This window comes from Setaria viridis, chromosome 1 (assembly GCF_005286985.2).
Source record: "Setaria viridis chromosome 1, Setaria_viridis_v4.0, whole genome shotgun sequence".
Lineage (NCBI taxonomy): Eukaryota > Viridiplantae > Streptophyta > Magnoliopsida > Poales > Poaceae > Setaria > Setaria viridis.
In genome coordinates, this window is record NC_048263.2 from 36,040,110 (window position 1) to 36,060,004 (window position 19,895).

The 19,895-nt window shown below is 44.3% G+C and overlaps 2 protein-coding genes across 4 annotated transcripts; both read right to left on the bottom strand.

Annotated features, from left to right (window-relative positions):
- Positions 1–230: 230 nt before the first annotated feature.
- LOC117836037 (uncharacterized WD repeat-containing protein C2A9.03) lies at positions 231–9,687 on the bottom strand. Its single transcript, XM_034715395.2, has 10 exons — positions 9,527–9,687; positions 8,993–9,171; positions 4,289–4,456; positions 4,122–4,208; positions 3,206–3,340; positions 2,995–3,105; positions 2,199–2,290; positions 2,008–2,113; positions 981–1,067; positions 231–871 (listed from the first exon to the last, which is right to left on the bottom strand). The coding sequence occupies exons 2-10, from the start codon at positions 9,149–9,151 to the stop codon at positions 458–460; spliced, it is 1,359 nt and encodes a 452-aa protein (XP_034571286.1). The 5' UTR covers positions 9,152–9,171; positions 9,527–9,687; the 3' UTR covers positions 231–457.
- Positions 9,688–10,666: 979 nt separating this feature from the next.
- Positions 10,667–17,188, bottom strand: LOC117836045 (uncharacterized WD repeat-containing protein C2A9.03). 3 transcript variants are annotated; one of them, XM_034715415.2, is made up of 11 exons: positions 17,028–17,176; positions 16,831–16,910; positions 16,285–16,464; positions 15,366–15,524; positions 15,200–15,286; positions 14,046–14,180; positions 13,844–13,954; positions 13,359–13,450; positions 13,172–13,277; positions 11,392–11,478; positions 10,667–11,271 (listed from the first exon to the last, which is right to left on the bottom strand). In XM_034715415.2, exons 3-11 carry the CDS (start codon positions 16,375–16,377, stop codon positions 10,888–10,890), a joined length of 1,254 nt encoding a protein of 417 aa, XP_034571306.1. In that variant the 5' UTR covers positions 16,378–16,464; positions 16,831–16,910; positions 17,028–17,176; the 3' UTR covers positions 10,667–10,887. The 3 variants fall into 3 exon arrangements, with proteins under 3 accessions (XP_034571306.1, XP_034571313.1, XP_034571298.1); XM_034715422.2 differs by having other exon boundaries at positions 16,831–16,936; positions 17,028–17,175; XM_034715407.2 differs by lacking the exon at positions 16,831–16,910 and having other exon boundaries at positions 17,028–17,188.
- Between the last annotated feature and the right edge of the window lie 2,707 nt (positions 17,189–19,895).

Genomic DNA, 19,895 nt, shown 5'->3' on the forward strand with positions numbered 1-19,895 from the left:
GCCGTGGGTTCTAGTGGGCTCACTGTGCATTGCAGATTACTGCATGCTATTGTAACAACCGATAATTCACATGTAACAGATTTAATTATATCCCAGCATAGCACACGTCTCACGAAATTCATTTCTTCACCCGGACAGCTCAGAGCGAGGCAACGAGGGCAAGAGTACAGTTGCCACCGAAGCTTCGCATCTGATCTGAGGAACTACAGTCACGCCAACAGGACTCGCAATTCACCGGAATCCAACACATTGACGTGCGCCTCATACCCATGAAGGCGGACCTATATAGTCATCCGTGCATTTCTTTTTATACACGACGAGCACGGTACAGCACTTATTAATTCAATTATCAGGTCAACTTAGAGTTCTGATTTAACGATTAACCACCCGGACTTTATGCTGACAACATTCGGCGAAGCTGCGGGTACATCAGGCCCGACACCCGTTTGGTTCCGCGTCAAAACAAGGAGTCGAGGTACGAGTAGTTGTGCAGGCGGCCGAACTGGAGCAGACTGCCATACGTTCTATCCCAGACCCCGACGAAGAGCATGTCGGTGTCGGGGCTGAAGGACGTGCCGGATATCTCGCCAAAGAAGTCCAGCTCTTGCCTTCTGTTGTAGTCACTCTTCACGTCGTAGACGTGCACAAAGTCAGCAGGTTCCGCCATCGACATGAACTGCCCATCCGAGGTGAAGCGGATGGACCTGATGGCTCCGAGGTTACCCCTCAGAACATGGACGGCTTTAGAGAGGTTTCTCGTGTCCCAGATGCGGCATGTCTTGTCTTGGTTGCCAGTAGCAAACGTTCGCCCATCAGGGCTCCAAGCCGATGCAAATGAGAAGTCCCGGTGACCTTTTATTGAATGAAGAGTCTGCAAAGATAAAATGGTGAGCTCTCTTAATCATATATACCCTACCAGCAAATTAATGCAAGGATCTGTTGATCTGAGCTTAGTTAGCATCCTCATGGCAACCGAATACCTTTCCAGAGTTGGCATCAATAAGTAAACCATCAGGGTCATCACCCACAATAACAACCACCTTTCTGTCAGGACTCAATGAAGTATGCTGCATCGACAAAATAAAAATACACAGTAAGAACAGGTACAGAAATAAAAATATGGAAGCATTCCACTATATTTAACCTAGAGTAAAATATATGGCCGGTCCCTAAACTTGTTCGAGTGTGTTGTCATCTAGGTCCCCAAACTTCCAAATGCAGATTTAGGTCCATAAACTTGCTAATTGCATCACGTGAGGTCCAAATTATCATAATTTGTATTAAACTGCCTGCGTGGCATGACTGTATGTTGACATGGACTGTACATGTGGGTCCGACATGTTAGCCCCATCCATCCTCTCTTCTCAATGTCCGTCCACTCGCTCATTGCCCCTCTCATCTGGGGCCTGGGTGAGAGGCTCCAGCCGGAGCGAATGGATTCGTGGTCCCCGTGGCTTGCCGCCAGGCGCAAACCGCTGCGATGCTTGCCAAGGTCTTGCCAAGTCACCATTCTCAGCTGCCAATGCGGCCTACCAGGTTTAGGTTGCTGACTCTGATCTAAAGCAACCACACTCAGGAGGGGAGCTTCTGTGAGGTGGCATCAGTGGTAGGAACAATACAGCAGTTTATTCAAGAAGAGTAGCCTGGTTCAATGATTGTGGCCTCTCAAATGATAACAGATCTCCAAGGGGGAAGATAGCATTTCACCTTTCCCAGCCTAAAAAGAAAAATTGAAAAAAAAGCACAGAGACTGTACGGGAGTGGACAGTGTGGTATATTTCTGAACGGCATGACCTTGCAATGGCATCAAAGCTACCATGTCAGTTTGATGGTATATTTCTAAAACCAGCTTGGGTGTCATAGAACCAATTATTCCAATAAATAAAAATTGTAAATATTTGTGTTGACAACATGTGAGCAAAAAGGGATCTCCAATTCAACAGTAGTGAAGCAACCAACGATATGTTGCAAACAGAGCACAAGGTAAAAGAAACTAGAGGAGCTTACATTCACTGGCCATTCAAACTGAAAATACTTGCAGAGTCGGAATCCCTCCATGTCATAGTCTCTCACACCAGAGTCGTTATTCGATGCTATGAAGTGAACGGCGCCACTGGGGGTGTAAAATGAAAACTCAAATGAATACATGTGTTATGCATTCACAGATAGCATCTTTAGTAACACAAATAGGAAGTTACCTTGAGGTATTGAATATCTCAACTGCATTGGTAATAGCGTTGTCATCATAAGTTGTTCGGCCGCAAAAACTAATTCCTTCCCGATCAAGGTGCTGCAATTCACATCAATAGAAGATAATTAATTGAACAAAAAGATCATTATTTAGAACAAACAAGCAGATTAGCCATATGAACATATCAAAATCAGCTATTATACTGGTCTCATATTTGCATCCATCATAAGGTCCCAATTTCCATGAGGCCCCGTTTGGATCCTTGGAATTGAATTCCATTCTAATAATCATAATTTAGACACAAATTAATTAAGCTAATATAGTTGTATGTGGAATATATTTGTATATTATTGTTTGTCATATGGGAGAGATACTTATGTGCTGCACTTCTGCTATAGGGAAGCGAGTCGAAGAGCATGCTATAAGTTGCACATTAGAAAGATAGCATGAGGATCTATAGAATCAATTTCCATCTCCCACCCCCATGAATTTAAGATAGACTTATATCTAAACTCTGGAAAGTTGTGGAATGCCACATTCCAAGACAAATAGCCTACTCCATTAAGTAGATTCCAATTCCTTCAAAATGAAGGGATCCAAACGGGTCCTGAGAGAAAACTCCAGTGGTAAGAATAAGTAGTGCACTACAACCTTTTAGTGTGCCATGAGCATCCAGTAGAAGAGCAAATTGATACTACTGAATAGCAGAGAATAATGCATCATGTCAAAGCTAGTAGTGTGCCAATAGCTCGTGCATCAGCGGCTTTGGTTCAAATGAACTTGAAACATTTTGCATGACTTACTTTGCAGATTAGCTCTCCTTGAAAACCACCAGCTATAAGCAAATTGTCCTTGACAGCCAAGGTACTAACTTGAGTCTGAGAAAAACCCTCGGATAAACTTCCCGAGCATTTCTGTACAAGGATGACCATTAATAATATAAGTCGTCTAAAAAGAATGAACTTAAGTCTTATACAGAAAAGGGAAATGCAACAACGTAACAATGTATCATACCTCCCTTGGTGCCACATGTCCTTCGACATTCATAAGTTCAGTATTCATACCACTCAATGCTGACCAGTGACGAATTGAGTAACTTGACGTAAAGTAGACATCATGCTTGGATGTAGCCCACACCAAATTTCTCAGCTGCAGGCACAAAATCAGACACATTGGTTACCCTCAACATTTACACATCAGAACCACATAAGAGAGGATGGATTTAATAAGGAGTTCAACACCAATGGCAAGAGGTCAGCTGGAATCTTTGTTTTGTTTTGAAAAGAGAACATAGGCAAATCAGACCATGCAGATAGCCCCAGGTCCCTGAATATATTGATTGTTTACCTCAGCAGAACATCTCCAGAAAATATAGAGACGAATTAATAAAAAAAGGTAACGCAATCCTTTACACAGTTATCAGGTGCAACTAGTATTCCTTTCCAAAAAGGAATAAGTGTCAGTAGCCAAATTCCAAGTATCCATGCAAAGTTTTAAGTACTTTTTCATGTTTCAATAAGTTTTGTGTATCTCATTATACATCCAAGAAAACCAACACAGTTAAAAGCACGATTCAATGTATATGCAGCTTTTGTGTATGAATTAGTAGTGAGAATGTGGAATCACATACAGTGAAGTTGATTGAAATAGACCGACTAAGCCACAATTTGAGAAATCTAGCAACTTATTATGTTATGTTAATATTCAACACTCGGCAAATTCACTATAACAATAAAATGAAAAGAAATTTGAGAGATTGCACATTGACAAGTCCGAAGATGGTTTTTATGAAATTTTAGAACATGCTCCCATGAGGAAACATCCAGAAAATTGTACCACCTATTAACACGACATCTAAACAATTGCACCAGATAATTACCATATAGCATATCTCAAAGGCCAAAAGTGAAAGAAAAGGGAGTTCGCTCACCTGAAAATGTAGAATAGTTGATTTTACTGATCTAGTATTTTGTCTGAACTCATAATACATGCCGCCTTTCTCTGTTGGGTTGCAATCCTGTTCCATGACTAGTGTCAACCGCATGAGAGAGGATATTTTACAGGAATGAACCTCCTAAAAGATTAGAAGGGGCACACCTTTATTGCTTCTTCCCCAGAGTTAGGTACATTCTCATAATTTTTGTACTGTTCTAATCTGGTCTGTCTGTATTTTTCACGAGTTACAGGTAGCCTCTCCCAGAGTATTCCTTGCATGTCTTTTCCTTTTCTCGCGTCTGCTGATGAAGTATCTGGGATATCATCATTCTGAACAGAAAAAATAGAAAGGACAACCATAAGAGCATTGAAGTGATTAGTAAAGCAACCGGACTAACGTTCTAGTTGAACACAAATGGTATGCTATGCGAAGGATTTTTTAGATTAAATTTAGTGCAAACTGTAGATGATCGATTTTCTTGCAATGCATCATTTTGTGTCGAACGAGACCGACCCCACTCCTGCTCCTTAATGTTTATTTCTGCCCCAAGCTCCTCTCATGGACTCATTACCACACCAAAATTGATCGATAACTCAAAAGAGTGTGGTACCTATTGTCTCTTGATACAATCAATTCATCAAGGGTATTAATGAAGTTTCCCAGGGAATCATCATCATACTGTGGAAACAACATGATCCTCTTGATGGATACGGATGTTTCCCAAGTATTCTTTACTGGGCTAGTAAGACATGAATTGGTATTACTGGATAGACGTGTCAGATGTGGCTTCAGGTACCAACCATTCTCAAATTCTGCTCCATGGCAGAGGCTTCCCTTGAGCATGGATATAAATTTGGATGATAATAAACTATTTTTCCTTGCACTAAGTAGCACCTAAATATTCCATCACATCAAATGCCCAATGATTGGTACAATAGAAAACCACATTTGTACAGAAGTCAGTACAGCTAAAAGAGCAATCTTATAGATTTGAGACTGGACATAAGCATTATTTCAGATACTACTACAATTTCAGAAAACAAATAAATTAACAGTGACTTACATCGTTACATCTGGTAGTAGGACAGAGTAGATCAAACAACGTAAATATTTACATATCAAATTTTATAAGTTACTAAGGAAAAAGCTATGGGAAGATACAGGAGTAGAACTTACGGAATTAAAACTGATAGCAGACAAAGGACATTGTGCAACCATATAAGATACGGTAAGAAACTGTGTCAATGATCTATTCCATGGATTCAGCGTATGTTTGGTTCTATTGCTTAAGCTGGCAAGCTGGGCAAGGTTAGGCTATTCTAGCTGAGAAGGTGAGGCGACAAGAGAATTAAGTTGTTTGATTGTTCTTCTGAGTGAGCAAGCTTGCTTGGTGCCTCAACCAGAGCAGCAGCAGGTAATGAATTTTGGAACTTGGAGCACTCCTACCCAAACATTCATGACATGCATCTCAAATAAGATAATAGGACGTCCTCAAAAAAAAATTAGATAATAGGACAACAGATGCCAGGTCCATTTACTAGAGACGCATGTGTGCAGCAGTCTAGCACTCAAAGCTTATTCCCTAGCAGGGGTAGTTCTCCATCGATGTGCAAACTTGCCTTGCCCAGGCCGGGAGCAAAATGGCTCAGTTGCCTTGGCAAGGTTTTCCTTGCCCTGACAAGCTAGCTTGCCCAGCAAAGCAACCTTTCAAGGCAGCTAAAACACATCCCTTTTTTTGCGAGTAAGGTAAAACACATCCTTGCCCAGCAAGGCCAGGATAGGCTGGGAAAAATATCTAATATATCCTGTATAAACACAGGCACCCTCAATAAGTGAACCAAGCAAGTCACTGCCACTGGAAGAGGGCTCTCATTAGTTCATTATCTGGTCAATGCTCACCATATATTGCTACATCACCAATAACATGTAGACTACATAAGTGAAACACTCCAGCAGCAACACTCCATGAATCGGCTCACATAGCCCACGGCGAAGGAGATGTCCGGCTGCATGTGCGTCAGGTACCTCAGCCCGCCCACGATGCTGCGGTGTCATGTGGCGTCGACCTTCTCCGCGATGCTGTCCTTTGACAGCTTCAGCTTCTCCATTGGCTAGGAGCTTCCTTGCGTAGGCGCTCTGGCAGAGGGTGATGGCGTGGCTGCTCTGCTCTACCTCGATTCCAAGATAGTAGCTAAGTAGGCCCAAATCACTCATGCGGAACATCGCCGTCATCTCCCTCTTGAGCGCGTCAATGTCTTCTTGCTCCGGGCCGGTGATGATAAGACCATCGACATAGACGCCGACGATCAAAGCCTTGCACGCCGCCCGCCGGATGTAGAGCACATGCTCGGTGGCGCACTTGGTGAAGCGGAGGGATGTCAAGCTCTCATCGAGCTTGGTGTTCTAGGCGCACGGGGCCTGCCGCAAGCCGTAGAGCGCCTTGCGCAGGCGGAGCACCTTGTGTTCTTCTCCGGCGACGGCGAACCCCGGCGGCTGTTGCACAAAGACTTCCTCTTGGAGCTCGCCGTTCACGAAGGCGGATTTGACATCCATGTGATGTACTCACCAGTCCTTGGTCACCGCCAATGCCAACAACAGCCGCACGGACTCCATCCGTGCCACCGGGGAAAAAACTCCCTCGAAGTCGATCCCCTCGTGCTGCACGAATCCTTTCGCCACCAGCCTCGCCTTGTGCTTCACGACGTTGCCCAGCTCGTCGTGCTTCACCTTGTAGACCCATTTGAGCCTAATCGGCCAGCAATTTGCCGGTGGATCGACGAGCGCCCAAGTCTCGTTCTCCTCGATTGAATTCATCTCCTCAATCATCGCCCGCCGCCACTGAGGATCTTGCTCTGCCTCCTTGAATGTGGCCGACTCTTCTGCGCTGCCCAAGTGCAGCTCCTGCTCCTTTAGCTCGCGCGTCGCCAAGCTAGGAGCATCCGTGCCGCCGATGTAGTCTTCCAAGGAGCGGAATCGGAGCGGCTCACCGTCGTAGCTAGCGTCGATGTGCGGGGACACCACGGGCGCCGGAGTGACATATTGTGCACCTCCGGCGGGTGTCCTGGTGTGCCGCCTCCTTCCGCCTGCCCTCCTGCGTCTTCCCCTTCTCCTGGAACAAGGGATCCCGCTAGGGAAGACGGCGGCGTGGCTTCCCCTATTCCTGAAACAGGGGAAACTCTTCGATCTTCCGCCGCCCCTCCTTCACCGCCGGCGTGTTCTTCATACTCAATGGTGAAGTTGGTGCCTCTACCGCCCACCACTTCTCCTCCGCTGGACTCCCAGTCCCAGCTGGCCGCCTCGTCAAAGACGACATCCCGCGATACCACGACCCACCGTGCTTGAGGATTGTAGAGCCTGTAGGCCTTGCTTCCTTGCTCATAGCCTAGGAACACCATCGGCTTGCTCCTATCGTCAAGCTTCTTCAGCCCCGACTTTGTCTCCTTCACGTGCCCGACGCAGCCGAAGGTCCGGAGGAAGGAGACGTCCGGCTTGCGCCCATGCCATGCTTCAAATGGCGTCGTCCCCTTCAAACTCTTCGTCGGTGAGCGGTTCAAATTGAACACCGCCGTGCTCACCACCTCACCCCAGAATGCCGCCAACATCTTCTTGGCTTTGAGCATGCTGCGCGCCATCCCGACGATCGTCTGGTTCCTCATCTGGTCAATGCTCACCATATATTGCTACATCACCAATAACATGTAGACTACATAAGTGAAACACTCCAGCAGCAATTAAGATGATAAGTGTTGGCAATGGCCAAGGTAAGCTCCCTGAGCTCACTCTCCACACACACACACACACACACACATAGAGCTAGAGGTAGAAGAATATGAGAAGGAGCACAACACACACACACAACTCTCTGTTGCTACTGAACTGCTTGAGCTGCAGCTGCTCATCTACTCTTTATAGAGCACAAAGTCAAAGAAGAGTACACAAAGCTATGAATGTATCTAGCAACTATACTACCAACTACTAGTACTATGTACATGACAGGGCTTACTGCCCACTACTCATGGCACTGCTGCCTTATACGGCAGGCAGTGGCCATACAGGCCATACAGCCGGCCAAGGAGCTCTACCTGCTCCATTGACTTTGCAAAAGGAAGAGAGAAGCAATGAGCTGAGCAATTAACTAACAATAAGCGCTTCTTGTCATTGTTGGAACTACTCTACTCAGACAATAAAAATTGTGTATGAGAAAAACTTTGTATAGACTTAACTGAACATGCGACAAAAAAAGAAAGATATCATTGATTCGCAGCATTCAGTCCTACCTACGTCAGTGAAACAGCACGGCGTATTCACGATGATAAGCGTTTATAGTTGTCATTGGAACTATGGGCCTGCTTGGATGCTGCCGCCGGCTTGCCCTGCCAACAGGTTGGCCGGCCAAATATTGGCGCAGAATTTGGCCGTGCGTCAGCGTACGTTGAGCCCTGCGGCAACTGCGACGTCAGGGCACGCCAAAATTTGGCGCTGAACCAAACGCCTAGGCCAATGTCAGTCAACGGCCAATATTTGGCTCGGCAAGCTAGGGCCAGCATACAAACGCACCCTATTGTACTCAGCCCAGCCAATAAGAGTAGTGTCTGAGAAAAAGTTTTGTATAAAATTGATTGAACATGCAACAAAAGAATAATTAAATATCTCATTGGTTCACGGCACACAGTACTTCCACTACAAGTAGTACATGGGCTATATGAGGGATACAATAAAGCAGCATTATTAGTAACAATAAGCATTTCAAGTTGTCAGCCGCATAACATTCTAATCACCCAATAAGAAGCGTGCATCACAAAAGTTTTTTGCAGACTATTCACCCATGCTACAGGCAACAAAAGAAAAAAGGAACGGAAACATACCGAGTGGGCATAATTATCATCATCCGAATCAAAATCCATAAAACCTCGATCTTGATGCTCATCGACCACGTCATCAACAGGATCATCCATGTCGTAATCATAATCATCCTCCATCTCTTCAGCGTGGTCGTCGTGATAGTAGGACATCGATCCTCTCATAGGAGAGATGTGACTCTTCCCTGCAAACAGAAACAACACACCCCCATGAGTAACCATACCCTCACTGACATAAATTGCATATTTGCATATCATTAGAGCAAGCATCTCTACAACCTCCTAAACTAATCCACTCCACAAGTCCACAGTACTTTCCAATCATAAAAATCTATATGCGCTCTTCTAAGTTTCTGATAGCACGTAACCAGAGGCGGACCCCAATAATTTTTGCGAAAAAAGTCGAAGCTAGTAGGTAAAATAAATGCATATACTTGTAATTGGGTCAGATCCGAATACAAATAGCTTTACGTTAGGGTTTGGGGATTGGGGTGCTCCGTTTCGCACAGCGGGAAGAGGGAAGAGAAGGGGCGCGCATACCTGGTGGGCGCTCGTCCCTGGCGAAGGGCCCAGCGAAGCCGCGGGCGTCGCCGCTCGCCCAGTCGTCGCCGCCAGGATATGAAGGCCGAAAGAGAGGGAGAAAGTGAACGGGGGAAATAAAAAAAGGATGAGGGCGGCGCACCGCAGGCAACGCGTACGCAGCGACGCGCTCGGGCCTCGGGCCGTCTCGAACGCTCTATGGCAGGTGCCGTTTGGGAAACGGGAAATAAGGTGACCCAAACTCTTATTTGGATATTGGGAAATAGATATGCTCTGAAATTGAGAATGAAAAATAAAAGTTTCTATCTGAACGATGTTATTTTGACGAGGGGATGAGTTTGGGTGAGAAATGTCGTCGGAGCTTAAGAGACGCCGCTCGCCTGGCTGTGCGGGGCTCTGGGTTGTGGGTTACAGTGCACTCGTTCGTGCCGGCCGGCGGTGCCGCAGCCTACCCTGCGTGCGTCACGCTAGAAGCATAAACCACATCTTGCCGCATCCAGCGTCTACCGAAGTCGCATATCGTCTAATCGTGCAACCCGACGTATCCGTAACTCATCCCGCTCGACGGCCCCCTGAAGCCACTCGATATAGTTTTTATTTTTATTTTTCTATGGGTCCTATCATACAATCCTAACTCAAAAGTCAAAACCAAGGTGAACCAAAATATGGAAAAGGGACCCATCGTAACTTTTCCAACCTCATAATCCAATTTCTTTCACATCTCTATCCAAACGGCATTTGCAGTGTATCAGCAATCTAACACGGCTAGGCAGGGATGGGGATGCGCACAACAGAGCTACGTGACCAGCGAGTCCCTGGTGGCCAATAACATTCACACACGAACCAGCAGCCAGGGATAAGGATTCCAGGACATTTCGGGCCCAGCATTTTCCTAGTGACCGATAGGAAAATACTGAAAGATTACGCTGCCGTGACTGTCGGTGGAGAAGGAGAATACCTCCGCGTTTCTCCTCGCAATTTCCTTGTCAAACAGAATAGTTCCCGGAGAACTGCAACTCTGTGGAATCACTTTCCGACAATAAGATGGCAACAATTGTTGCTAAGTTACAAGCACAGCATTTGACGGTTGAACACAAGCTGGTGAATCATCTGTTTCGTTCCTCTGACCATAGGCAACTGTTAATCTAAATGATGATTGATATGAACTCGGCCATAGTGTAATATAACAGTCACAATACGTACAATAACACCGTTGAGTTGAGCTGGAGCTACGAATTTACAACATTACAATTGACAAGTAGAATTCCAGATCATACAACAGGTCATAAATTACATATTTTTTTGAGAAGCAACGAACAACCTCAAGCCTCACCAGTCACAACTCACCATTTTTTTAGGAATTACAGGCGGCCGAACTGAAGCAGGCTGCCATACGCTCTATCCGAGACCCCGACGAAAAGTGCGTCGGTGTCCGGGCTGAAAGACGCGCCGGATATCTCACCAAAGAAGTCCAGCTCCTGCTTTCTGTTGTAGTCACTCTTCACGTCAAAGACGTGCACAAAGTCAGCTGGTTCCGCCATAGACATGAACCGGCCATCCGAGGTGAAGCGAATCGACCGGATGGCTCCGAGGTTACCCCTCAAAACATGGACGGGTTTTGAGAGCTTCCTCACATCCCAAATCCGGCACGTCTTGTCTTGGTTGCCAGTGGCAAATGTTAGCCCATCTGGGCTCCAAGCCGATGCAAATGAGTAGTCCCGATGACCTTTCATCGAATGAAGAATCTGCATCCAGAAATAAAATTGTGAGCTGACTTAATCAAGCATCTCTACTCTCTACCAGCAATTTAATATGAGGGGTCAATTGATCCAAGCTTAGTTAACATCTTCATGACAATGGTATACCTCTCCGGATTTGGCATCGATAAGTAAACAATTAGGGTCATCTCCCACAATAATGGCCACCTTTCTGTCAGGACTCAATGAAGTATGCTGCATCAATAAAGTATAACCACATAGTAAGAAGAGAAAATTCCCTATTTGACACTGAAGAAATGAGCGGTTCCTTCCTTGGCCTTCGAAATTTTGAACTTCCCTATTTGACACCAGTCCCAAATTTGGTTCCCAAAATGACATTACCATCTCTTTTCAGCAGTAACACCATTAAGTGGAGGGTGAAAAGACAATTTTACCCCTTAGCATGACAAATAATATAGGACCAAAGCAGGAACTTTTCAGAGTATTGTTTCTGCATCATTTTTTTCTTATTATGTTGACCCCGTATGGCCGTGTGGTAATATACTAGCAGCTCATTTTGTTAATACTTCAAGCCAATTATGCGAACGCCTCATCAGGTTCACAAATCCATACTAGCAGCTACTTTGTTTTTATTCTATAGCACCTCGGATCAGGACCTCTACGAGTGGTGCTCTGCTCCTGCATCCACCGGCGTACAAGCAATTCACCCCGACAGCCGGCATTGCAGCTCCTGCTCCGTGGAATCAGGCCAAAAATAGCCGTCGGCCTCACCTCCTGCCATCGATTCCCGCATAAAGACAGAGGGCTGGGACATGGGATGGGAGATGGGACACGTCAAGGAGGGCGAGATTGCAAGATGCAGGCACGAGAGGACGGCAAGCACCAGCAAGGCGGGCGAGGTGGTACGGTGCCAGAGGCCATGGCTGGATCAAGCAGTGCCTGTTGACTGGCGAGGAGGATTAGCAAACAAGGTTGTCACGCGCACCAGCACCCTTCGCTCCCTCTCCGTCCATAACCGCTGTCGCTGCCGCTGTGCAGCTTCCATGGCAAAGAGCTGCACCCTTCATCGCCTGTGCCTCCCCTGAGTGCATTGTGGGGCCATGCCTACCTGGCCTGCTTGTGCCGCCATTGCTTGCCTGGGCTGGATTGGATTCGCGAGAGGGAGAGCGAGAGGAGGCAGACACAGATGAACGGTGGGAGACACTGGGGTAGAACGTTTTTGTTCCTTCATTCAGGCACACGTAACCAGGGGCATTTTAGTCAACGTGTGTCAAAACTTACAAGGGTTAACAAAAATTACTAACAGAATTGACAGGAGTGTCATTTTAGGAACAAAATTCACACATAGTGTCAAATAAGGAAGTTCAAACTATAAAGGGTCAAGGAAGGAACCACTCATTTTTTGAGTGTCAAATAGAGAATTTTCTCAAGTAAGAACTGGCACAGTAATAATAAATACTGAAGGATTCCACTGAATTTTGACCTATTATCTATCAAGTTAATATTGGTGTTGGAAAAATTTATTCTCAACGCTATGTTAGAGACAGTGACAAGAAAGAGGAAAGTAAAGGATTCTATTGTTGGCATGTGCAAGTGTCTTGAAGGGTACCAGTGGGTCAAATGCCATTCTTTCTTTTGTTAATAAAAAAATGCAAGATATTTTGAATTTGCTCTATAGACCAATTCTATGTTCATATCCTAATCTTGCTAGATTCCCCGATAGAAAAAAGCCAGAAATAAGCCTGAGAATGTAGAACAAGACGATCATAAAAAAGCACATCAACATGGATAGGCATGAAAAGGGAATAAACTGTGTAAAGAATAGGGTTGAGAACATGTGGAAAAGCATCTCTAATTCAATGGTAGTGATGGAATCCATGAGATGTTCCAAACAGAGCACATGGTAAAAGAAGCCAAAGGAACATACATTCACTGGCCATTCGAACTGAAAATGTTTGCAGAGTTGGAATCTCTCCATGTCATAGTCTCTCACACCAGAGTCGTTACTTGATGCTATGAAGTGAACCGCGCCACTGGGGGTGTAAAATCAGCACAAAAGTGAATACATATATTCGATGAGCTAAGCTTCTTTAGTGATAAAGATAGAAAGTTACCTAGAGGCATTGAATATCTCAACTGCATTGGTAATAGCATTGTCATCATAAGTTGTTCGGCAGCAAAAACTAATTCCTTCCCAATGAAGGTGCTGCAATCCACATCAAAACAAGATAATGACTTGAACAAAAGATCATTATTTAGGAAACATAAACAGAATAACCATGTGAACACATGCACAAGAAACATCAGTTTGTTATTTTGGTAGTAAAATGATTGTCATTGGATAGTTCATTTATATATATCCAAATCAGTTATTAGAATGGTCTAATATTGGCATTCGCCATAAAATCCTAATTTCCACAAGAGAAAATTCCAGTGGTAAGAATAAGTAGTGCACTACAAGCTTTAGGTGAGCATCCAGTAAAAGAGCAAACCGATACATGCTGAAGAGCAGAAATAATGGGGTCATGCCAAAGCTAGTGCAGTGCCAATAGTTAGCACATCAGCACCTCAGATCAAATGAACATTTTGCATAACTTACTTTGCAGATTATCTCTCCTTGAAAACCACCAGCTACCAGCAAATTGTCTTTGACTGCAAAGGTACTGACTTGAACCTTAGAAAAACCCTCTAATAAACTTCCCGGGTGCTTCTGTACAATGATGGCCAATACTGATATGAGTTGAATAACAAGAGAATATAGGGAGATTGATACAGAAAAAAAATGTGCTGATGCATCATACCTCAGTTGGTGCCACATGTCCTTCGACATTCATAAGTTCAGTATCCACGCTGCTCAATGCCGACCAGTGATGAATTGAGTAATTTGATAGAAAGTAGACATCATGCTTAGAAGTAGCCCACACCAAATTTCTCAGCTGCATGCACAAAAACAGACACATTGTTTTATACTCTTCACATTTACACATCAAAACCACATAAGAAAGGAAGGATATCGATCTTAGACACCGATTGCAAGAGGTAAGCTCAAATGCAGCACAATCTAGCTTAGTTTTGAAACAAGGACATAGGCAGAACCACATAATCAGCCCATGCAGATAACCCCCGGTCCCTAAACATATTGAGTCTTTACCTCAGTAGAGCATCTCCAAATTAAGAGATGACTTAGTACCAAAGGCAACACAATCCTCATTTACATGGTTATCAGGTGTATTCGTAGTCGTGTACCTTGTGCTACTTTATACTGCAGCAGTAATTAAGAGTATCCAATCTTGTACAATAGCATTTGTAAAATTAAATGTCTCAAATCTGCTCCTAAAGTGAAGTTGAATAGTAAGCATGACAGACTATGATATCAGATTCCCGTCACAAATCTGCTCCTAAATACGCTTCTCACACCAAGAAGAAATTCAAGCAGCTTCTGTAGGTCTCTTCCCTTCCACCATGACAACAAGCAACCATGAGGAATAAGTGTCACTGTTCATGAAAAGTGCAGGTAACTTTTCATATTTTAGGAACTTTAAAGCATCTTAGTATACATCCAAGGAACCAACACAGTTGAAAGCATGCCTCAATGTATATGCAGCTTTTTTATACGAATTAGTAGTGAGAATGTGTAATCACACACAGTGAAGTTGACTGTAATAGACCAACAAAGCCACAATTTGAGGAAATCTAGCAACTTATCATCTTATGTTAATATTAAAAAAGCTTGGCAAAATGTATTATAAGAGGAAAAAATAAAAGATATTGTGAGATAAAGTAACTTGGCAAGTATGAAGTTGGTTTTTATGATAGTTTAGAATATGCTCTCATGAGGAAAAATCCAGAAAGTTGTAACACCTGTCAACTTTTTATCCAAATAACTGCACCTGATAATTAACCTGTAGCATATTATCTCAAAGGCCAAAGATGACGGGAAAGGGAATTAGCTCACCTGATAATGTAGAATAGTTGATTTTATGGATCTAATATTTTGTTTGAACTCATAATACATTCCACCTTTCTCTGTTGGCTTGCAATCCTGTTCCATGACAAGTGTCGACCGCATTAAGACAGAAAATTTTACAAGGACGAACTTCCTAAAAGATTAGGAGGCACACCTTTATTGCTTCTTCACTAGAGTTGGGTACATTCTCATGATTTTTGTACTCTTCTAATCTGGCCAGCCTATAATTTTCACGAGTTATAGCTAGCCTCTCCCAGGCTATTCCTTGAATGTCTTTTCCTTTTCTCGCCTCCGCTGATGAAGGATCTGGGACCTTATCATTATGAGCAGAAACAAAAAGAGAGAAAAGAATACAGCCATTAGAGCATTGAAGTAATCAGTAAAGCAACCGGACCGATTTTCAAGTTGAAACGCAGATGGTACACTGTGAAGTGAAGCTTTGTTCGGATGAATTCTAGTGTAAATTGTTCATGATCGATTTTTTTGCAATGCATTATATTGTGACTGCTCGAGCAAGACCTGCCCTACTCCTCTTCCTTAAGACCAATACCATTTGCTTATTTCTGGTGCAAGCTCCTCTCATGGGCTCGATTAACAGACCATATTCACTTCTGAACCAAAGTTGCTTGATAACTGGAGAGTGTGGTACCAACCTTCTCTCGGTACAATAGATTCATCAAGAACACTAATGAAGCCTGCTGTGCAGTCATTGCCATTATTGTGGAGACAACAAGATACTCTTGATGGATATAGATGTTTCCCAATTCATTCTTTTCGCTAGTATGATGGAGAAGGCTATTACTAGAGATGTCAGATGTGGCTTTAGGTACCAACGAATAAATAAAGATCTCAAGATCTCAACTGATTTGCAGCATATAGTGCTACCATTACAAGTAGCATGTGGGATATGTAAGGGATAAGCTAGAGCAGCATTTATAACAATAAACATTTCTAGTTATCAGCCACATAACACTCTACCCACACGATAGAACTGTGAATCATAAAAGCTTTGTGCAGATTGCAACAGGCAACAAAAGAAGTAACTCTAAAAAAAAAAAGGAGTCCAAACCTACCGCTTGCCAGTAATCACCATCCTCTGGATTGGAGTCCAGAACCCCTTGCTCGTGGTGCTCACCAACCATGTCATCAGCTGGATCATCCTTCATTTCGTAATCCTCCTCCTCTTCAAAGTGGTTGCCGTGATAGTTGCACGTTTATCCTCTTCAGAGGAGAGAGAGAGAATCGTCCCCTGCCTGCAAATAGAAACAACGCACCACCATGAGTCGAGTCCGTGAACGACTATCCCTGACCGGCCGGCCCGCCCCCTTTCTTTGCCCGCCGGTCGGTTTGGGGTACGGTCAGTTCACAGTGAGGATCGCCCTCCCAAATTTGACAGCAGCACCTCTACAACCTCTACTGTCCTACCCAATCCTAGTACATTCCAATCGCAAATCAGGGAGCGCATACGATTTTCTAGTTCTGACATGGAGACAAAATCCGCACAAAAATGTAACAGTCAACACGGAGCTGAATTCAGAAGCATAACTAAAGATCTAAGAGCACATCATAAGCAGAAGATCAATCATCGCCATAAAAAAAATACTTCCGTAAATCCTCACACAAACGCGGTTTTTCATCAAATCAGCTTCATAATACATCACCAATCCGGCAATCCTCCGCAATCATCTAGACCTAACCCCTGCACTAAGCACGCGTCACCAAAATCTGCACCAGGAATATTTTTTTAAAAAAAGAAAGAAATCACCCGAAAACACGGGGAACAGAAGACTGGACGTCGACGAGGAACGCGGCGAACCTGCCGCCGGAGGAGTGGAGCTGGAACCTTGCGCCTCAGACGCCGCCCGGACCGAGACGAAACGGATTCCCGGTGGTATCGAAGAGTCGGAAGAGACGAAGACACGGGAGCCACGCTCTTTTCCTCCTCCCTCTTTGCCTTTTGTTTCTCCTCTCCTTCTGGCGATTTTTTTTAGTTTAACCCTTTGAATCTAAAATTTTAAAAACAGCCTCGGCTAAGCTAAAATTCTAACGAGTAGCCCTTTGATCGCGCCGCAGGATCCTGCGCGACTAATAATTGAGTTGCACTAGAGCATGTGGCACGACCGGCCCTCCACGCTGGCGCGGCGCGCGCGGGGTGGCTGTGCTATCAGCTGAGCTGCCATGATTGAGTCGCGCCACATGCTCTGGCGCGACTAAGTCGCGCCAGACGGCGTGGCGCGACTCAGCACATAACAGCTGAGCTCGCCAGCCCCTTTCTTTCTAACTCCCCATTTCTTCCCTTCCCCTCTGCGCGACCCGAGCTCCCTCTCTCCTTCCCATGGCGCCGCCCCTCCCACTTCCCCTCTAGATCCTCCCCATTCCTCACCAGATTCGAGGGGAAACCGGGGGTAAATTGCTTCGTGAAGGTACCTCCTCCACTTTAACCAAGTAGTTTTTCTAGATTTGGTGATTTTTGTAGGATTTGAAGTGACTAGGGTTAGGTTAGGTTTTGGGTTCGAATGGTGGTTTGAGTACGAATCGGGCATTGTTAGGTGTGTTGTATCGTTGCATTGATCGATTGTAACGCATGTTTAAATTTTGATGGTCATGAATAAATGAAATGTAGCTTTGGGGATGTATTCATAATTCAAAAATGGTTGATTGATGTTCATGAAAATTTAGAAGTTAGTAATGGGAGAGTTTATTTGCTGATAAAGATGTAGCATATTAGAAATACTTATTGCTTACTACACATGTTTTCATATAAAATTAATGCTTAGATTTTGAAGTTATGAATTGGTTAAAGTGATTATAGGTTGGTTGATATTAATGAAAATGTAGAAGTTATGAATTGTGCCATATGGTCGAAGTTTTGTTTCTAAAATTTATTTTGATATTTGATTTAAAACAATGGGGCACCATCTGCGGTATCCACTCCTTGAGATGTTCTACGATGAGCACATGTAGAAGTATGTGAGCTCTAAGTTTAGAAGTTGTAGTTAATCTTGTCATGGAAAATTGATATTAATGATGTGTTGACAATAAATTTTTCTTTGCAGGTTTTGAACCCTTTACAACCTGGACTCACACTCCTCTAGAGTGGGATGATAGGTACGCCCCGTACCTTCAACGGGTGGGTTTCCTCTCGCTTACAACATTGGTGAAGGCGGGGCTGCCCTAACAGCGCTAGTCGACCGGTGGAGGTCGGAAACACACACATTCCACCTTCCCTTCGGTGAGATGATAATCACACTTGAGGACATATCCATGCTTTTTGGACTTCGTGTGGACGGGCGAGCGGTAATTGGGAACATAAATCTAGTTGGATGGAGGGACACGGTGCATTTGTTACTTGGAGTCCGATCTGAAGATCCTCCTCAAGACGTGAAGGATAGGAAAACTATAGGAGTGAGTTCAACTTGGCTGGTCCAGCACTTTGGTCATCGCCCATCCGCTACTACTCATAAGGGAGTTGTTGCTAGGTACCACGGTGCATGGTTGTGGCATATGGTGTCTGAGTTCCTATTCCCCGATTCTAGCGGGAACACCATTTCTTAGATGTGGCTACCAATCATTGGGCAAGAGTGGGAGAACATTCGAACTTATAGCTGGGGATTGCAACTCTTGCATGGTTGTATCGTCACATGTGTGATGCCAGCAGGAGGACCGAGGCTAATTCTAATCTTGGTGGGTATGCCTACTTTCTCCAATTGTGGATGTGGGAGCGCCTTCCAATAGATCGGCTAGAATGCCACGGATAGTAACTTGGCAGTCGTATAGTAACTTGGCAGTCGTATAGTAGGAATGAGGTTGAAGAGATGGAGCTTAGTCCTATGTGTAAGATCGACGAAGAATACCGACGTTCTGTTTGCCCCCTAATTTGCTTCTATATTGTCGAGTACCATCTTCCAAATAGGGTGATTGGGCAATTTGGAAAACTTCAAACTTGCCCTCCAGAGTATAACAACACAGGCCAAGACCTGCACCGGTACGTATTTTTTCCCGTAAATATCCTTGAAATTGATTAATTTGTAACCATCTAACCTTGTTGGTTTACTAAATAAATGTAGAGTCGATCATTGCAAGCAAAGGGGTGCCAAGAATTGGGAGGAGAAGCACACTCACGCAATCAACGCATGGGATTTATGAGCAAACAACAGGGATTATGGCGGGGTTGTACACCATGATGGACCGTTCAATCAATATTTGGACTAGCTGAAACAAAACACACGCTTGAAGCTCAAGGTTGCAATGGATGCTGCCAAAATTGAGGACCTACCTTTGGATTTGGAAGATGTTTTCCCGAAGTATGATGAAGTCACAAGAAGTGGTAGGCAGCTGGAACGTGGTCCTTTTGAGAATTACATTGTAAGTTCATATGCAACGGATCTTTGGTTCAATTCATTTTATTTTAATAATGATATATTCAAATTTGTTCAGGGTCAACAACTTGGAAGGTTTGCTAATGGGGTTGGACAAGCTTTGAGTGTTCCAATAGGATCTTCGGAGGAGGCTAGTGTATTGAGGGGGTTCTTGCAGGTTCATTTTTTTCCTTGTCACTTGTGTGTCTATGTGAAGGTGGTTGTGTCTTGAGCAAATGTTTTATTTTTTTATGTGTGTAGAGGCTTAGATGGAATGTAGGAAAATGGCCTTCAAGATGAATTGCTTTGCGGCACCGGCACCGGCA